At 45.3% G+C, this 20,639-nt stretch overlaps 1 protein-coding gene across 1 annotated transcript in view; it reads left to right on the top strand.

The window, feature by feature from the left end:
* The window catches only part of atp7b (ATPase copper transporting beta), an 80,842-nt gene that overhangs the window by 24,285 nt on the left and 35,918 nt on the right, over positions 1-20,639 (top strand). Inside the window, exons 3-7 of the mRNA XM_078222334.1 lie at positions 4,782-5,045; positions 12,994-13,157; positions 16,891-17,052; positions 19,722-19,798; positions 19,884-20,058. Coding sequence (XP_078078460.1) covers positions 4,782-5,045; positions 12,994-13,157; positions 16,891-17,052; positions 19,722-19,798; positions 19,884-20,058 — 842 coding nt within the window. The remainder of the gene's footprint in view (positions 1-4,781; positions 5,046-12,993; positions 13,158-16,890; positions 17,053-19,721; positions 19,799-19,883; positions 20,059-20,639) is intronic.

Genomic DNA, 20,639 nt, shown 5'->3' on the forward strand with positions numbered 1-20,639 from the left:
CCCCCCCATTCCCCACCCAGTCTCTGAGCCCCCCCCCCATTCCCCACCCAGTCTCTGAGCCCCCCCCCCATTCCCCACCCAGTCTCTGAGCCCCCCCCCCATTCCCCACCCAGTCTCTGAGCCCCCCCCCATTCCCCACCCAGTCTCTGAGCCCCCCCCCATTCCCCACCCAGTCTCTGAGCCCCCCCCCATTCCCCACCCAGTCTCTGAGCCCCCCCCCATTCCCCACCCAGTCTCTGAGCCCCCCCCCATTCCCCACCCAGTCTCTGAGCCCCCCCCCATTCCCCACCCAGTCTCTGAGCCCCCCCCCATTCCCCACCCAGTCTCTGAGCCCCCCCCCATTCCCCACCCAGTCTCTGAGCCCCCCCCCATTCCCCACCCAGTCTCTGAGCCCCCCCCCATTCCCCACCCAGTCTCTGAGCCCCCCCCCATTCCCCACCCAGTCTCTGAGCCCCCCCCCATTCCCCACCCAGTCTCTGAGCCCCCCCCCATTCCCCACCCAGTCTCTGAGCCCCCCCCCATTCCCCACCCAGTCTCTGAGCCCCCCCCCATTCCCCACCCAGTCTCTGAGCCCCCCCCCATTCCCCACCCAGTCTCTGAGCCCCCCCCCATTCCCCACCCAGTCTCTGAGCCCCCCCCCCATTCCCCACCCAGTCTCTGAGCCCCCCCCCATTCCCCGCCCAGTCTCTGAGCCCCCCCCATTCCCCGCCCAGTCTCTGAGCCCCCCCCATTCCCCGCCCAGTCTCTGAGCCCCCCCATTCCCCGCCCAGTCTCTGAGCCCCCCCCATTCCCCGCCCAGTCTCTGAGCCCCCCCCATTCCCCGCCCAGTCTCTGAGCCCCCCCCATTCCCCGCCCAGTCTCTGAGCCCCCCCCATTCCCCGCCCAGTCTCTGAGCCCCCCCCATTCCCCGCCCAGTCTCTGAGCCCCCCCCATTCCCCACCCAGTCTCTGAGCCCCCCCCCATTCCCCACCCAGTCTCTGAGCCCCCCCCCATTCCCCACCCAGTCTCTGAGCCCCCCCCCCCATTCCCCACCCAGTCTCTGAGCCCCCCCCCCCATTCCCCACCCAGTCTCTGAGCCCCCCCCCATTCCCCACCCAGTCTCTGAGCCCCCCCCCCCATTCCCCGCCCAGCCTCTGAGCCCCCCCCATTCCCCGCCCAGCCTCTGAGCCCCCCCCATTCCCCGCCCAGCCTCTGAGCCCACCCCATTCCCCGCCCAGCCTCTGAGCCCACCCCCATTCCCCGCCCAGCCTCTGAGCCCACCCCCATTCCCCGCCCAGCCTCTGAGCCCACCCCCATTCCCCGCCCAGCCTCTCAGCCCACCCCCATTCCCCGCCCAGCCTCTCAGCCCACCCCCATTCCCCGCCCAGCCTCTCAGCCCACCCCCATTCCCCGCCCAGCCTCTCAGCCCACCCCCATTCCCCGCCCAGCCTCTCAGCCCACCCCCATTCCCCGCCCAGCCTCTCAGCCCACCCCCATTCCGCACCCAGTCTCTCAGCCCCCTATCACCCAGCCAGTCTCTGATCTCCCCCCATCCCCCACACAGTCTCTGAGCCCACCCAGTCTCTGAGCTCTTTCGCCACCACACCAGTCTCTGAGCACCCGTCTCCAACGCAGTGTCTGACTCTGACCCATGTAACCCCCAACCCAGGCAGCTCCCCCGACCCACCGTAACCCAGGCAACCCCCGACCCCCCCCCCCCCTCCAAACCAGGCAACCCCCTACCCCTCCAAACCAGGCAACCCCCGACCCCCCCCAAACCAGGCAACCCCCCCCCCCCCCAGCCCAGGCAACCCCCCCCCACCAACCCAGGCAACCGCCCCCCAACCCAGGCACCCCCCCCCCCCCCCCCCCCACCCAGGCAACCCCCTCCACGACCCCTCCCCCAACCCAGGCAACCCCCGACGCCAACCCAGCCAACCATCCCCCGACCTCTCCCCCAACCCAGGCAACCCCCCCGACCCTCCCCCAACCCAGGCAACCCCCCCGACCCCTCCCACAACCCAGGCAACCCCCCCGACCCCTCCCACAACCCAGGCAACCCCCCCGACCCCTCCCACAACCCAGGCAACCCCCGACCCTCCCCAACCCAGGCCACTCGGGCAACTCCGCAACCCGGACAACCCCCCAACCTGGGAAACCCAGGCAACCCTGCATCCCAGGCAACCCCCAATTTTCCTCCCCCCCCCCGCAACCCCAGGCAACCCCTGATTTTGCCCCCCCCAAACCCAGGCAACCCCTGATTTTGCCCCCCCCAACCCAGGCAACCCCTGATTTCCCCCCCAAACCCAAGCAACCCCCGATTTCTCCCCCCCCCAAACCCAGGCAACCCCTGATTTCCCCCCCAAAACCCAGGCAACCCCCGATTTCCTCCCCAACCCAGGCACCTCCCGACCCCCCCCCCCCCAACCCAGGCAGTCCCTAACACCCCATATCTAAAAATGTGCCAATCTGAACTACACAGGTCAATGTGCATGTGACTAGTGAAAGACGCAATTTGTATACAGCTAAGTAATCTCCCAGCCATTAAATGTGGTCAAAGCTTCACAATCTTGGCACAGTGACGGTGAACAACTAACGTGGTGCCATGTATGTTGATATCCTCAATGATGGGGCAGCCCAGCACATCAGTTTGAACCCTAACCACACACCCACCCCTTCCCCTCATCAGACAAATCATTGGCAAAGTGAAAGTAGATGTCGTCAACAAAGTGATTGAACAGCACCTGCTCCTTTGATGTTAGGGGATCCTAGGGGATTTTCACAGTAATTTCATTACAGTGTTAATGTAAGCCTACTTGTGACACTAGTAAATAAACTAAATTAAATGTTTAATTTGGGTTCCACCAAGGCCTCTTGACTCTAGACTTCAACACAGCCTTTGTCCAAACATGTACAAAAGAGCTGAATTCAAGAAGTGAGGTGAGAGTGACTTCTCTTGAGATCAAAATGGCATTTGACTCAATGTGGCATCAAGAAGCTGGATCAAACTGAAGTCAATGGGAATCAGGGGAAAAAAAATTCTACTGGTTGGGGCCGTACCTAATAGAAAGAAAAATGCAGAAACCAAGTATTCCCGATGCATGAATCTGAAATAACCAAAAATGCTTGAAATATTCAGCAGGTCAGGCATCAGTGGAGAGAAATAGTGAACATTTCAGGTTGACCCTTTTTCAGAACTAATTCTGACAAAAGTGATTGTGGTTGCTAGAGGCAAATGATCTCAGTCCCTGAAAATTCACTGCAGGCCTTCCTTAGGGTAGTGTCCTAGGCCCAACTATCTTCAGCATCTTCATCAATGACCTTCCCTGCATCATAGGGTCAGAAATGGGCATGTCCAATGATAAATATAATGTTCAGTTTCATTTGAAACTCCTTAAATAACAAAGCAATTTGTGCACACATATAGCAAGACCTGGACAACATTTAGACTTGGGCTGAATGCCTACAGCGCAGAAGGAGTCCTTTTGGCCCATTGAGTCTGTCCCAATTCTCTGAAAGAGCATAGTTAACAAGTGAGAATCTAACCATCTTTCTTTGACATTTAATAGCATTACAACCACTGTATGCCCTACCATCAACATATTGGGGTTACCGTTGACCAGAAAACTAACTGGACTGGCCACATAAATACTGTAATAACAAGAGCAGGTCAGAGACTGGACATTCTGTGGACAAGCCCACTTTTTAGAAGACACAACTTAGTTGTATGATGTAACACTCCCCATTTGCTTGGATGAGTACAGATCCAAAAGCACTCAAAGCTCACCAAAGTTGCTCCCATGCTTATGGTCCCTTTCATTGTTGTCTGCCAATCAACACTGCTCACAGCTTCCCCGGTTACTGGCTCACAATGCCCTACTCCCAGCTAAGAAAACCACCTCACTTCTATACTCTCTGCTCACACATGCTGCACCCCTCACAGACCCATTCTCCTCCCACTTCTCGGACCACTTACCCCAATCTACTAGAAGGGCACAATAATTACGTCCTCCAAGGGAGAGCCCTCCCATAGATACATAGAGGGACAGGTAGCATTGAGGAGGCGAGGGGGGGGCTGCAGAAGGATTTGGACAAGTTAGGAGAGTAGGAAAAGAAGTGGCAGATGGAATACAATGTGGCACAGTGTGAGGTTATGCATTTTGGAAGGAGGAATGGAGGCATAGACTATTTTTTAAATGGGGAAATGCTTAGGAAATCAGAAACACAAAAGGACTTGGGAGTCATTGTTCAAGATTCTCAAGGTTAAGGTGCAGGTTCAGTCAGCAGTTAGGAAGGCAAATGCAATGTTAGCATTCCTGTCGAGAGGGCTAGAATGCTCTTCTTGACCCCATAAAAGGAAAGTTTTTTAGTTACCTGGAGGGCCTCTTCTATCTACTGGCAGCGGACCTGTTTCAGCCCCATGAATACCATAGTGGCTTCCTCACTCATCGCTGGTTAAAATACAGTGGAGCCCTAGAATCCTGATCAGCAATTATGGATGAGGCTGTGCATGAGTCTGACACGCATCCATCTGATCCTAAACCAAGACGAGTGCTGTAAAAACCAGAGATTAGTGGGAATGGACTGGAAAATGGGACGGCACACTTTTTATACGAGCTAAAACACTGTTCCTGCCTAGAAGACAAGGGTGTAAACTGTCCTTCAGATTAATTTACCAAATTTCTATGGCATGTTCTTGTTCGTGAAAATTTGTATAAATTGTTACTTATAAAAGGATTTTGAGGGAAAGAAAAACAATGATAATCTTTGATTTTGGGTATTTATTTCCCCCTGGAATACAGATGTTGGGAGCATGAGTGAGTCTTCTTCAGTCAATTCAAGCGTGCCTTCAAGGCATTCCACGCATGCCAAAGAAGAAGTACTTGCTGGAAGGAAGAAAAAAGTATTCCCTTCCAGTGATAATGCAGTTGCGTTTCTACCTCCCCGGCCGAACCAAGATGGCCAAAACAATGAAGCATCAAAAGCAAAATGTTTCCTACTGGTTACTGGTATGACGTGTGCCTCTTGTGTTACAAATATTGAAAATAATCTTCAAAGAGAAGAAGGTGAGTAATATTTTATGCTGCATTTGTATTTAATGATTCATACCAGTCAGTCTAAAATAGAAAGAATGTGCAAGGTACTAGATGAAATGCTCTTTTAGAGAGCCAATGTGGCCCTGATGGGCCAAATGGCCTCATGCGCCATAAAGATTCTGCGATTATGGAAATTCTTCTTTTGCAGCTGAAGATGAAACTAACGTGCTAGGTCTGAAACATCATTACCTTGCAATTCGTGTTACACCTTTCACATTGTACTTACCATGGTGGCACAATGATTAGCACTGCTGCCTCACAGCACCAGGGACCCGGGTTTGATTCCCAGCTTGGACCACTGTCTATGCGGAGTCTGCACCTTTTCTCTGTATCTGTATGGGTTTCCTCCCACAGTCCAAAAGGCGTGCTGGTTAGGTGCATTGGCCGTGCTAAATTCCCCCTCAGTGTACCCGAACAGGCACCGGAGTGTGGAGACTAGGGGATTTTCACAGTAACTTTATTGCAGTGTTAATGTAAGCCTATTTGTGACACTAATAAATAAAATAAAAAGTAAAAAACCTTGGAGTAGATTTGACAACATTGGTTATAATGTTACTCCTAGTCAGAGATTAATGGTTCAAGCACCACTCCAGGATACAATTATATAACCTTGGATGATACCTAAGTACAGTGCTGATGGAATTCTACACTGTCAGGTATGCCACCTTTTGGCTGAGATTAAAGTGAGGCTCAGCAAGTTCAGATGTATGTGTAATATCCAATGCGACTATTGCAAAAAGAGAAACCAAATTCGCCTAGTTCCTGATTGAACGATAACTGTTAATCAGTTAAAGAATATCACCAAACAGATTATCTGCTCCTATATTTGATTGCTGGATTTTGGGCAATTTAGTTGCTGAATTTACCTGCAAAGCAACATTATCTTGTAAACATAATTTTGTGGTCAGTTTGTGAAGGAATAGAGCTTGTCATTTACTGTAATGACAGCTGCTCACAAAGTTCTCATAGGTTTTAGAGCAGAAACTTGTTCTATGATGCATGAAGTTCTCTATGGAGAATCTGTGATGCTTATGAGCAGAGCAAGAAACAGCAAGATGCTTCAGCCGATCAGATTGAAGCATCCTCACTGAGTCAAGCAGAGTCTAAACTGCTAGGAAATATATTAGGTCTAAATGATCTTACAGAGTAGGAGCTCCCAACCTACACATGAAGCCTCCGCCACGCCCCGCCAGATGGGGTTGAAGAGTGTAATGATATGGACCTCTTAGAATACGAGCTTCCAGGTTAAGGCAATAATGGCTGTCCAATCAGGGGGCCCTGCACATGTACGTCATGTGGAGTGTCAGGGTTACTGGCACTCCGGGTTTAAATTCTGTACACTGGCCTTGGAGGAGTTATTTCATGGAGCTCACATTCGGGGCCATGAGCACCCCTTCCCCAAGCAGCAATGGCGAGTGTGGAGAGGAGACTGCCTACAGATCGTACTATTCTGCCAAATGACATGGGCGGATGGTGAGCACAAAGTGCTCTTTGACTTCAGAAATGATTTTTAATGCCAAGCTGGCCTGAGATGTTTGTGTATCGACTTGACACGGACAACTGCAGAGACTGTGCCCAGAACATGGGATAAACCGGGAGATCATGCAGCTGGCCCAGGAAGATGAATGAACATAGAACATAGACATAGAACAGTACAGCACAGAACAGGCCCTTCGGCCCACGATGTTGTGCCGAGCTTTATCTGAAACCAAGATCAAGCTATCCCACTCCCTATCATCCTGGTGCGCTCCATGTGCCTATCCAATAACCGCTTAAATGTTCCTAAAGTGTCTGACTCCACTATCACTGCAGGCAGTCCATTCCACACCCCAACCACTCTCTGCGTAAAGAACCTACCTCTGATATCCTTCCTGTATCTCCCACCACGAACACTATAGTTATGCCCCCTTGTAATAGCTCCATCCACCCGAGGAAATAGTCTTTGAACGTTCACTCTATCTATCCCCTTCATCATTTTATAAACCTCTATTAAGTCTCCCCTCAGCCTCCTCCGCTCCAGAGAGAAAAACCCTAGCTCCCTCAACCTTTCCTCATAAGACCTACCCTCCAAACCAGGCAGCATCCTGGTAAATCTCCTCTGCACTCTTTCCAGCGCTTCCACATCCTTCTTATAGTGAGGTGACCAGAACTGCACACAATATTCCAAATGTGGTCTCACCAAGGTCCTGTACAGTTGCAGCATAACCCCTCGGCTCTTAAACTCCAACCCCCTGTTAATAAAAGCTAACACACTATAGGCCTTCTTCACAGCTCTATCCACTTGAGTGGCAACCTTTAGAGATCTGTGGATATGGACCCCAAGATCTCTCTGTTCCTCCACAGTCTTCAGAACCCTACCTTTGACCCTGTAATCCACATTTAAATTAGTCCTACCAAAATGAATCACCTCACATTTAGAACATAGAACATTACAGCGCAGTACAGGCCCTTCGGCCCTCGATGTTGCACCGACCAGTGGTACCAATCTAAAGCCCCTCTAATCTACACTATTCCAATATCATCCATATGTTTATCCAATAACCATTTGAATGCTCTCAACGTTGACGAGTCCACCACTGCTGCAGGCAGGGCATTCCACGCTCTTACGACTCTCTGAGTAAAGAACCTACCTCGAACATCTGTCCTATATCTCTCACCCCTCAATTTAAAGCTTTGTCCCCTCGTGTTAGCCATCACCATCCTTATCAGGGTTAAACTCCATTTGCCATTTTTCAGCCCAGCTTTGCATCCTATCTATGTCTCTTTGCAGCCTACAACAGCCCTCCACCTCATCCACTACTCCACCAATCTTGGTGTCATCAGCAAATTTACTGATCCACCCTTCAGCCCCCTCCTCTAAGTCATTAATAAGAATCACAAAGAGCAGAGGACCAAGCACTGATCCCTGCGGCACTCCGCTAGCAACCTGCCTTCAATCCGAAAATTTTCCATCGACCACCACCCTCTGTCTTCGATCAGACAGCCAGTTACCTATCCAATCGGCCAACTTTCCCTCTATCCCACACCTCCTCACTTTCATCATAAGCCGACCATGGGGGACCTTATCAAACGCCTTACTAAAATCCATGTATATGACATCAACTGCCCTACCTTCATCAACACACTTAGTTACCTCCTCAAAAAATTCTATCAAATTTGTAAGGCACGACTTGCCCTTCACGAATCCGTGCTGACTATCCCGGATTAATCCGCATCTTTCTAAATGGTCGTAAATCCCATCTCTAAGGACCTTTTCCATCAATTTACCAACCACCGAAGTAAGACTAACCGGTCTATAATTACCAGGGTCATTTCTATTCCCTTTCTTAAACAGAGGAACAACATTCGCCATTCTCCAGTCCTCTGGCACCATCCCCGTGGACAGCGAGGACCCAAAGATCAAAGTCAAAGGCTCTGCAATCTCATCCCTTGCCTCCCAAAGAATCCTAGGATACATTTCATCAGGCCCAGGGGACTTATCGACCTTCAGTTTATTCAAAACTGCCAGGACATCCTCCCTCCGAACATCTATTTCCTCCAGCCTATTAGCCTGTAACACCTTCTCTTCCTCAAAAACATGGCTCCTCTCCTTGGTGAACACTGAAGAAACGTATTCATTCATCACCTTGAATGATGGTTTCAAAATTTTCCATGTTCTCGCTCCTGTCTGCCTGTAGTACAGGAACTTTACTCCAGGACAGGGACCCTGCTTTGCAAGGGATGGAGCAAGAGAAACTGGGGTGGGGTGGGTGGGTTTAGGAAGAGAGATTCCTGAGTGATTGAGTAGGGGGTGGGATATTGGGAAAAGGAGCTGGTTTGTTTGATATGAGAGGGATTAGGAAGAGGGGCTGCTGTGTAGGTGGGAGTGGGGGGGGGGGGGTGGTGGTGGTGTGTGTGTGTGCGCATCAACTAGGAATATGGAGAGCTTGGTTGAAACCTATCCTAGTACACAGAGTAAAATTTTTACAAAGTACATCAGGATGACATTTTCATATTTATATAATGTTGATCTATAAAATGCAAATTTTAATTATATACTGTGTGTTACTATGTTGCTTTATTGCTGACATCTGGGGTCTCGTTAATTTTCAAGCATTTTGATGTGCACTTGAAACACTGTAGTATACAAGGCTATTGACCAAGTGCTGGAAAATGAAATTAGAATAGATAGGTGCTTGATTGCTGGTGCAGACACTATGGGCCTACTTTTGTGCTGTAAAACCTAATGACTCTAAATGTTAAAACGGCACCACGTTGGAAACCAGTTTGTGAAGCACTGCTGTAGAAATTAGAATGATGATTGGAAAAGAGAGATGTGATTAAGAAAGAGAGCAAGTAATTATAAGTTATCACTCTCTGTTTAAAAAATCATTTCCTCCTGAATGCACCAGCCCTAACTTGTCCTGGTTTCCTCACTGGAGATCAAGTGGAAAAGAACCCCTAATTCACATAATTGCATCTCTTTAAATTATCAGTTTATCTAGAAGGGCTGTTACAGTGCACTTTGTGGGATATTGGGTATTTCTGACAGCAGTGGTTTTCTGCATTCAAAATTTGTGTGTGTATGTGCTAGAAATTGGTGTCTATTTCATAATAATGTTGACGCTGTCAGGAATCAATGGTAGTTTTAAGTAATCTATATTTGCATTTGAGGATATTAGTGTAATTTTGCATTGCTGTATAAGAAAGGGTTAAAACTTTAGTTCTTGTTAAATGAAGGTGTCTGCATGTGTATGGCTTTTGGTTTTATTTCGAACTGCGCTTGCATTGTAACTAAAGGGTTTGTAATGCGAAAGTAATCAGGGTTTAAAAACTCGGCTGTTACTTAGCAACCAGGGGCCACTTTAGGTTATTTAGGAATTTAGTTATAAGCTGGACCCAAAAGCAGCTGGACAGGACCATGGAGCTGCCAAAAAAACAGACTTCCCAAAAACAACACCAGAAAGTCCAGGAACCAGGGAATTGGGACAGAAAGAATATTTTAGGAAAACTGAAGTCAGAGGAACAAAGAACAAGAGGTTGAGCAAGATCCTGGTCGGTGAAGTTACAGTGAAAGGCAGAGAAAATTCTCTGAGTTAGAGAGACAGCTGCAGTAATCAGATTTAAAGTGGGAATCTAGACATCAGAGGTAAATCAAAAGTATGGTGACATCTTAACACAGCCTGTGAAGCAGTAGTGTTCTGTTGCCATACCGAGAGATTGTGTGGAAGTTTGAATGCACTTGGCAATCAAAGGCAGAGAAATACTGAAAATGCAGGTTGAAGATCTGGAAGTGGATCGTTGGTGAAGGCATCTGAGAGAAAGTGTTGTTTGGGAGAAGATTCTAAGGTACTTTGTCCAAGAGTGGAGTTTGGAAACACTTGTGTGGAAATTGGAGTTCCAGTGAGACCAGTTGGCTCACACTGTGACAAGCATCTGGAGGGATTTGATGAGAAATCCACATAAATTATATTGGGTGGCAACTGTTGCTTGGTTTCAGAGTTGGCCTGTTGGTTTACATGGATTGTGTACTTACTGAGAACACTATTGTATAATAGATACTTTGCAACTTGTGTTATCCTTAAAAAAAATCTGTGGACACCTGTGAAGATATAGATGGGGTGGAGTATTGTTTCATGATCAATCTTTTCACGTTTAATACATGTTTTATTCTTTTGTTAAAAGTTAATTGGCAGTCCCGTGACTCTGTTCATCTACATCTCTCAACGGAAAATAAAAGTTACAGGCTATTGAGTCAAGATTCCATTCTGAGACCTGGCTGTCCAGTAGTGACATCAACTGGAATCGTAACAATAGACCCACCCCATCCCTCCTGTTATGATCAATGCAAAATCCAGGCTAATGAATACATTTTTTAAAGTGATTTGTTCGCTATAAAATGTGAAAGGCAATGCCTTTGAAATAAAACCAACTGGGAGGAGAGACAGCTGGTACAAAACTTCCTTTTTACCCCCAGTGGGGGATTTATGGGCCTTGTATTATCACCTCCTGGGCCTTTACTGACCAATATGGAAATCCTGGTTGGAATGATGAGATGATACCATTACACTCATTTACCAATGTTCTGGGTGGGAATGCAGAGGAAGATTCCCCACTCCACCCCCCTACACTTCAGATTTTCTAATATAATTTCCTGCACCATCTGCTCCTCCTCATTTAGTGACCTTTGGGTCTAGGTTTTCTGCACCCTCTCCATTACTGGAGAAACAGCAGAGGATTGCTGCAGTGAAAGAAAGGCTTATAGAAAATACTTTTTCCATTTACTACGCCAGATATTCTTGTAACACTCTCAGTTGTGATCTGTCTATATGGGTTGTAGGCCACTTCTACTCTGTACCTGTACTCGTCCATTTATTGAAGGCAATGGGAACAAGAATCAGGTGTCATGTGAAGCAGGTTGCTAATTTGCTATGATCTGTTTTACCATATTGCACAAAGTCAAGATCCACCTCATTCACTTAGAACCAACAACTGTGAGCAAGCCTCTAGCCCAATGTTATGGACCAGAGGTGGTTTAATTCAAAACAGCCCTGATTTCTCCCCTCACAACCTGTCTGTAAACGCAAAGGTGTTTTTTAATTTTCCCCTTTAGAAATGGTGGTGTATTTTCCCCAACCCCATAGTTTTGGAGTAATCCAATCCTCTATTAATAAGCCCACTGCAAACTAGATAGGGTTAGTTTATTTCTCATACGTTCAAAACTCAGGGAGGGCGTATCACTACGTAATCCCTGGTACATTCACACAATAAACGTGGGATAATAAAGAAAAGTACAGCATAGGAACAGGCCCTTTGGCCCTCCAAGCCTGTGCCGATCATGATGCCGTAAACAAACTTGGGGAAAGAAAGAGCCACAGGGCAAAGACCAAAGACAAAATAAGAGCTTTTCTTTTACGTGAGTCCAGAATCAAAAATCTACCACTGAATTCCTTCAGAGAGGTTAGCAGGCTTAAGCTATGTGGGGTAATTCACTTTTCCAGTGGCACTGACTTCCATGATGGGAGAAGCACATAGAGATGAATTAGTCTTGTAGTCGGCACTCGTACAAAAGTTCAGCTATTCCAGTAGAAACCGTGTAGGGGAAAGCAGGGCAATTTAAACCTGAGTAGGCAGAGCTCTAAGACTGCCTCCTCTAATTTCACAAGACAATATTACACGTTCTAGCAGGCTGGGTGAGTCATGTGCAATAACTTCCACTTCTTCCCCTTGGGTTTGAACAGAAGATGTAGGTTCCTGAGACGACTAATTTTCATCCATGAATGAGTTTACCTGAGGTTTCCAAGTCCTTTATCCTTATAGACAGATTGTCTCTATTGAGCCTGCTTTAGAAATCTAAAGTGCCTGTGTGCATTTCCTTGGAATTTGATCTCTGCGGTCATGTGTGGTAGGGGAGGGGGTATTAGTTGCCTCTTTAGAGCTGTGGTTTTCTGAAGGCTAGAAATTCACTTTGTATGATTCGTAGCCAGGCATGGCTTCAGTCAGTATAAAGCCTTTGGTGGTAATTTTACGGCCGTTCACGCTGGCAGGATTTTCCGCTACCGCTGCAGTGAACGGAGGTTTGGTTGGGTGCCAAATTCTCCGCCTTCGCTGCAATGATAGCAGGGCCTGAACGGTCGGTAAGATTGCACCCAAAGTCCTTTATATTTAAAAAAAAATTATAATGTAGCCAGGATGTAATACACGTGTATATATATATTTTTGTCTTGTGTCTTTTTGGCATGACACCAGTAATCATGACCTGGATTCAAATGTACATCTTAACAATTAAAGGAATTTATTTCATAGACTTTTTTTACATAAGTCATATGTTAATTTCATGAATATAAATAGCTTGCCAGACTTTTTTGGTTTGTTTTATTTTCCAACTGTATTTCTACAAATTGCAGAATAATATTCCAAATGTATCTCTGCTTTTTAGGTATATATTCGGTTCTGGTCGCACTCATGGCAGGTAAGGCAGAAGTCAAATATAATCCAGACGTCATCCAGCCCACTGACATTGCAGAATTGATCCAGGATTTAGGTTTTGGAGCTACTGTTATGGAAGGTGATGTTTCTTCAGCTGGAGACTTTGAGCTTATTGTAAGTATATTTCATGCTATGAACTATTTTCAATTACTCTGAGCAGTGGTGGCAGTCTTCTATCTTGTTCGATATCAGTTTGCACCACTGTGGTCAACTCTAAGTATCACCAGGTGAGGCTCAGGAGCCCCACTCTGACATGGCAGTCTCTGCTACATTTGCTACAATGGAATGAAGGGTACATGATTTGTTAGCATTTGTTTTCTCTGGGCCCCCTTCTTGGGCAGCTGAGCTTTTTGTCTCTGCTCCTCTCTTCCAGTGCCCTTCCAAATAGTCAACCTCCAGAAATGATAGCTGTTGATAACTGTCTCCAGTTGTCAGTGTCAATATCCACCATCTTCATACCTCGCCTGAAGGTGTCCTCGTAGTGGAAGTATGGATGTCCAGAGGTTGTGATCCAGCAGCCAGTTCACTTTGAAAGCCTCTTTGAATATATGACCATCATGCATCTGATAAACATGGCCGAGCCAGCACAGATGTGATTGGCTTAGCAGTGAGTGCATACTGAAAGAATTAGTGCACTCTAAGTTGGTGACATTTGTGCTGCCAAAAGACATTGAGGATATGTCTGTGACAGTGAAGGTGGAAACCTTTCAGCCTTTTCTCCTGCTTAGCAGATATTGTAAGAAGTCTCACAACACCAGGTTAAAGTCCAACAGGTTTATTTGGTAGCACAAGCCACTAGCTTTTGGAGGGCTGCTCCTTCATCAAGTAAGTGGGAGTTCTGTTCACAAACAGGGCATATAAAGACACAAACTCAATTTACAAAATAATGGTTGGAATGCGAGTCTTTACAGGTAATCAAGTCTTAAAGGTACAGACAATGTGAGTGGAGGGTTAAACACAGGTTAAAGAGGTGTGTATTGTCTACAGCCAGGACAGTTAGTGAGATTTTGCAAGCCCAGGCAAGTCGTGGGGACCATGCAGACGCTGCGACAATGGATGAATGAACACCGCTCGACAATCACCAGGCAAAAATATTCTCTTCCTGTTGGGGAACACTTCAGCAATCACAGGCATTCAGCCTCTGATCTTCGGGTAAGCGTTTTCCAAGGCGGCCTTCATGACACACGACAACGCAGAGTCGCTGAGCAGAGACTGATAGCCAAGTTCCGCACACATGAGGCCTCATTTGGGATCTTGGTTTCATGTCACACTATCTGTAACCCCAACGACTTGTCTGGGCTTGCAAAATCTCACTAACTGTCCCGGCTGGAGACAATTCACATCTCTTTAACCTGTGCTTAACGCTCTCTCCACTCACATTGTCTGTACCTTTAAGACTTGATTACCTGTAAAGACTCACATTCCAACCATTATTTTGTAAATTGAGTTTGTGTCTTTGTATGCCCTGTTTGTGAACAGAACTCCCACTTACTTGATGAAGGAGCAGCGCTCTGAAAGCTAGTGGCTTGTGCTACCAAATAAACCTGTTGGACTTTAACCTGGTGTTGTGAGACTTCTTGCTGTATTTACCCCAGTCCAACGCTGGCATCTCCACACCATAGCAGACATTGTCCAGGTCTCACTGTTGTATAGGAGTGCACTGAGGATGCAGACTTGGTAGACTTGTTGTTTGGTGTGCTCAGTCCAATTACTATTGTTCCACAATTTTATGAACATAACAGCTGCAGTTTTTGTAATTTATGCATTGATTTCAGTATCAAGTGACAGATTGCTGGTGATTATGGGGCCTAGATAAATGAAATTATCAACAACCTCCAGCGTTACATTTCCAACGAATGGTATTATGGCAACATCCTGGTCTATGATATTTATCTTCCTGATGCTATTCGTCAAACCAAACTCATTACAATCATGAGAGAGTTTGTTCATTTGTTGCTGATGGTGCTGCTTGGTATGGAATGCTGGCGCGGTATTATCAACATTGCGCAACTTTCTGATGAGGAGCATCTTTGTCTTTGGATCTCAGGCGAGCAAGGTTGAATAGCTTTCCATCAGTTCCGGTATTTCAGTGGATGGCCTGAAGGCATATGACAGAGCAAAGAAAGCGTTGCTACCAGAACAATTGGTCCCACTGCAGGGCCAGAATTCTCCAGCCATTCACGCCGGCGGGATTCTCTGGTCCAGCTGGCAGCGCACCCCTGCCCGCAGTTTCCCACTGGCATGGGGTGGCGTCAGTGGGAATTCCCGTTGATAGCGGTGGGATCGGAGAATCCTGCCACTAGCAAGCAACGCGCCATGGTGTCACAGTGCTCAGCACTGCTGCCTCACACCGCCAGAGTCCTGGGTTCGATTCCTGGCTTGAGTCACTGTATGTGCTGAGTCAGCATGTTCTCCCTGTGTCTGCATTGGGTTTCCTCTGGGTGCTCCAGTTTCCCCCCACAGTCTGAAAGACGTACTGGTTAGTTGCATTGGCCATGCTAAATTCTCCCTCGGTGTACCCGAACAGGCACTGGCTGGCGTGTGGCGACGAGGGAATTTTCACAGTAACTTCATTGCAGTGTTACTGTAAGCCTACATGTGACACCAATAAATAAACTTAACTTGGGCCGCCCGTCGGCGGGCAACACATGACTGGGAGGCCAGAGAATCTCGTCCCAGATCTCAAAGGGCTCAATCATAGCTGCCCTTACTGGTCATATTGTGAAAAGAGATCAGATTGAGCAGCTTCAATGAGCAGCCAATTTTCTCTGGCAGTTTAAATAAACTCTCTTCGCTCACATGATTGAAGGCAATATGTAGCATCTCCTTTGTTAATGGTGTTTCTCTTGTAGCTGGTGGACTGATCATGTCAATTGTATATCTTCTAGTTCTGCAGCTATATTGGAATTCAGGGTAGATGCATTCAGCCAGGATCTGTGTCTGACAGATGCAACACAGGTACAAATGTTTTTCTCACTTTACTCAGCATGGGAGCTGCTTTGATAGTTGTTGCAATTTCTGCAGTCACCCTTGTTTTTCTACAAGTTCACAATTTTTGCTTTATGCACATCCTGGAGCACTGCCTTCCTCCCTCCAGCAGAGAACGGGAAGTTTGTGCTGATGTTGTGGAAGTTCTAGTTTCCCATGCTAGAGGAGTTCTGGCTGTATAACATCAGCACCTGAGGTTTGTCCACACCGAGCAAGTATCCTGAACCATGGCTATTCTCTTTGTGGTGCGATACCACACAAAAAAAAAATCAACTTGCTTTTTTTTTAGCTTAAAACCAATGTTGCAACTACTGATCGTAGTGGGTAGGCACAGGATTTTATTGCCATGTAATATTGAAGGGAGTCAGTCATTTTATTATTGGAACATTTGTAATGCTAAACAGTTGAGAATGGTAACCCTATTATGAAACAAAATGCTTTTATAGGTAAGTTATTTATAATTCATATTACTGCACCTTTTTAAAATTTTGTTTAATGGTTGAATTGAAGTGACATATTGTGAGCTGGAGCAATCCTTTTGAAGGAGATGCCAGAGTGTTCAAACTGTGTGCATAGGAATAAAACTCCATCTGCAAACATTAATGGGATTTTTGGCCAAGGTTAACTCCAAAAAATGACAAGAAACATTGCATGTGCTGTCAGAATGAGGTGTCAACAGCAGTGCCTTCATTCGTATTAAAGAGATAGAAGATAGTTGGAGATTGTGCTGAGATTCTTTCCAGCTCTTGACTGATTATTTTAATGATTTGGTTCCTGTGCTTCAGTCCTGAATGTGTAATTATCAAGTATTGTCTTTCTCATACGAAGATTGTCTCACAACATCATTTTGTTTCTATAGATTACGGGAATGACTTGTGCCTCTTGCGTTCACAATATTGAATCAAAGTTAATGAGAATCAATGGCATCTTGTATGTATCGGTAGCCCTTGCCACCAACAAAGCGCACATTAAATTGGATCCAGAATTACTGGGCCCACGTGATGTCATCAAAATGATAGAGGTATGTTGAAAAGGGAAACGCAGCAGCTGCTGGAAATCTGAAATAAAAGCAGATAATGATGGAAATACTCCATAGATCAGACAGCATCTGTTGATTTTTTTAAAAAAAACAATGGGCGGAATTTTCCAGCTATTCACGTTGGCGGGATTTTCCCATTCTGCTGCAGTGAACGGAGATTTGGCTTGGCGCCAAATTCTCCAACTTTGCTGCAGTGGGAGCATGGCGTGAATGGCAGTAAGATCATGCCTGATGACTTTTCATCAGAATTGAAAAAATGTCAAGAGTTATGATAGGTTTTAACTGAGTATAGATACTGATAAGGTGAAATGAACAAAAGGGAAACTGATAGGATGAAAGAGGTTAAATGATTACAAGATTGATGGTGCAAGATATGGTCAATCCTGAGTAGCTGTAAGTAATCGCATGATTCTTTTTTAGTGACTTTAAAAAAAAAATTAAACCTTCAATTATTTTTTTGATCGTCTTTCTGAATCTGTAAAGCTCATTACTTTAACTTTGTCTGAACTTGTGGGATAAAATGGAATGCACTGAGCTGCAATTAAGCCATAATTAGAACAGACTACTCTCACCCCGTTCGTTCTTTTCACATTATTGACAATGTCGCATTTGGTCTCACCTTCCCTCCCCATAACCTTTGCATTTAGTGTATCACCAAACTACAAAGTGATCCTACTGCTGAGAACACCAACCCCTCTTCAGTTTCTGGAGGCAAAATGTTGTCTTTCCACCCATCCGCCCAACCCCCAGGTCATCTTTCTTCATTCTTCTGTCAATTCCACTTTCAGCTGGCTTTCCTTTGGTGCCCTTTTTGTTAATAACTCTCATGTCAGTCATGACTCAGTTCGTAGTTCTCTCGTCTCTGAGTCATAAGATTGTGGGTTGAATCCCACTCTGGAGGTTTCACAGACCCTAGGCTAATGTTCCTGAAGAGCAATCTTTTGGATTAAATATTAGACTGGCCCACTGTCTGCTCTCTCAGTTGGATGTAAAAGATTCCATGGTACTATGGAATTCTCTGGGTTTCCTGACTAATATTTATTATCTTAGTCAGCATCACGCTAAAACTGATTATCTAATCACTATCACATTGCTGTTTAAGGAAACTTTCTAGGTGCTAATTGACTTCTGTTTCCTGTAATAGCGACTACTCTTAAAGTACTAAATTGGTTGTAAAGTGTCAGGGGCCCCGAGATAGTGAAAGGCATTATATAAATGCAAGTCTTTATTAACCGCAGTGGATGCAATTTCTCCCACACCATTATCTATGTTCAACCATTCTTGGAGGCATAAGGAAATTTGGCATGTCCACTACAACTCTCTCCAGTTTTTATAGATGTATTATAGAAAGCATCCTTTCCAGGTAACGCAACTTGATATGGCTCCTGGTTTGACCAAGACGACAAGAAACTACAAAGGGTTGTGAATGTAACTCAGTCCATCATGCAAACCAGCCTCCCATCCATTGACTCTGTCTACACTTGCCTCCCATCCATTGACTCTGTCTGCACTTGCCTTGGAAAAGCAGCCAGCATAATCAAAGACCCCGTGCACTCCGGACATACTCTCTTCCACTTTCATCCATTGGGAAAAAGCTTCTTCCCTGTTGCCATCAGAATTTTGAATGGATCTACCATATATTAAGCTGATCTTTCTCTACACTCTAGCTATGACTGTAACACTATATTCTTCACTCTCTCCTTTCCTTCTCCCCTATGTACTCTATGAATGGTATGTTTTGTCTGTATAGCATGCAAGAAACAATACTTTTCACTGTATCCCAATACATGTGACAATAATAAATCAAATCAAACATTCCTTCCGTGTGAGGTAGCAATTTAGTATCTTGTATTCATTGCTCATGCTATGTTCTGTACACTGGGCTGAACAAAGACGTATTAAGTGATCATTTTGCCAAAGATGTCTGTTCTGATCACAAGTTCTCTCTGTACTTTAATGTTTCAACTCTCCCTCCCGTTCGTGCACATTTATTTCCTATTTGCTTTCCTGCGCAATTCCACCTATCTCCAGTGTTTTTTTGTCAGCTTTCTCTGCAGCTAGCTAACTTATTTGATATATTCCATTTATCCTTGTAATACTGCTCATTTCATACTTTGCCACTTTGAGATTCATCTCCTTTCTGATATCCTTCCCTTTAGTTTTTCTTAAAGTTGTTATCGGATACCTTGGCTATGAATCCACCTCATTTTTTTTAGTAGTCTTCTTTATGCTAATATACCTATGCAAAATTTTACCCTTTTTTAGATGTGGTTTTGTTTTTTCCCTGCATATCCTCCTTAGCTTTCCCCATTCCATTCAACCTCGCTTTCTCATTCTTAGATTTTTTTCATCATTATTAGTAATGTCTGCACTTAAATTTTAATTGCTTTCTCACCACTCTATTCATTTGTAGCATCTTAAAAGCATAAGTAGCTTCTTTTCTAATGGAATATTATTTTTCATGAGGAATTACAAGGGGAAATTAATATCTTACCACACTGGGTATATTATAATAAATGAAAGTCTATGTTATTATTCATAGGTTAAAATTAATCTCTTGTGGAAAATATGTAGTGATAGATAAACCTTTTCTGTTTCTGCCATTGATTTCACTTAAGATTTTTATTTATTAAGTTTAATTTCCATTATAGGATCTTGGCTATCACGCTTCTTTAGCAAAAAGAGATACAGCAATGCATAATCTGGACCATAAAGAGGAAATAAAACAGTAAGCCTATTGATATTTTTAATGGAAATAGAAAACGTTGGTTTATTATGAAACATTTATGTTTTTATTTTTCTCTCTGTGTTAGGTGGAAGAGGTCCTTCTTGTTCAGCCTTATTTTTGGCATCCCTGTCCTTGGACTAATGATATACATGATGGTGATGGATAACAAGCACAGTGGCTCCATGCCTCTTCAACGAAACATTATCCCAGGTTTATCAATTCTTAATCTGGTATTCTTTATTTTGTGTACTCCTATTCAGGTGAGTGCATAACAAAACACACTTTATTTAAAATGCAAAAATAATTCTGTTGCAGTACTGGTACACAGTATAATCAAGTTGAATCTAAATTAACGTGTTGAGCATTATTATTAACATTAGAATGTCAGCTGTGACTTAGTTACATAGAAGATAGGAGCAGGAGGAGGCCATTTGGCCCTTCAAGTCTGCTCTGGCATTCATTACAATCATGGCTGATCATCCAACTCAATAGCCTAATTCTGCATTTCCCCAGAACCTTTGATCCCATTCGCCCCAATGCTATATCCAACCGCCTCTTGAATACATTCAATGTATTGTTGTTAGCACTCTCATCACATGAACCATAAGGTTCCGGGTTCAAGTGCCATTCCATGACTTGAGCACAAAGATTAAGGCTAACACTCCTACACCGTCTAAGGTCTCTTGGATGAGATGTCAAACAGGCCCTGCCAGCCTGTTCAGTGGATGTGAAAGATCCCATGGCACTATTTTGAAAAAGAGCAGAGGAGGCTATCAATGGTTTCCTGGCCAGTATTTATCCCTCGATCAACATTTTAAGAGCAGATTATCTGGTCATTATC

Source organism: Mustelus asterias, chromosome 10 (assembly GCF_964213995.1).
Source record: "Mustelus asterias chromosome 10, sMusAst1.hap1.1, whole genome shotgun sequence".
In the NCBI taxonomy this organism is placed as follows: domain Eukaryota; kingdom Metazoa; phylum Chordata; class Chondrichthyes; order Carcharhiniformes; family Triakidae; genus Mustelus; species Mustelus asterias.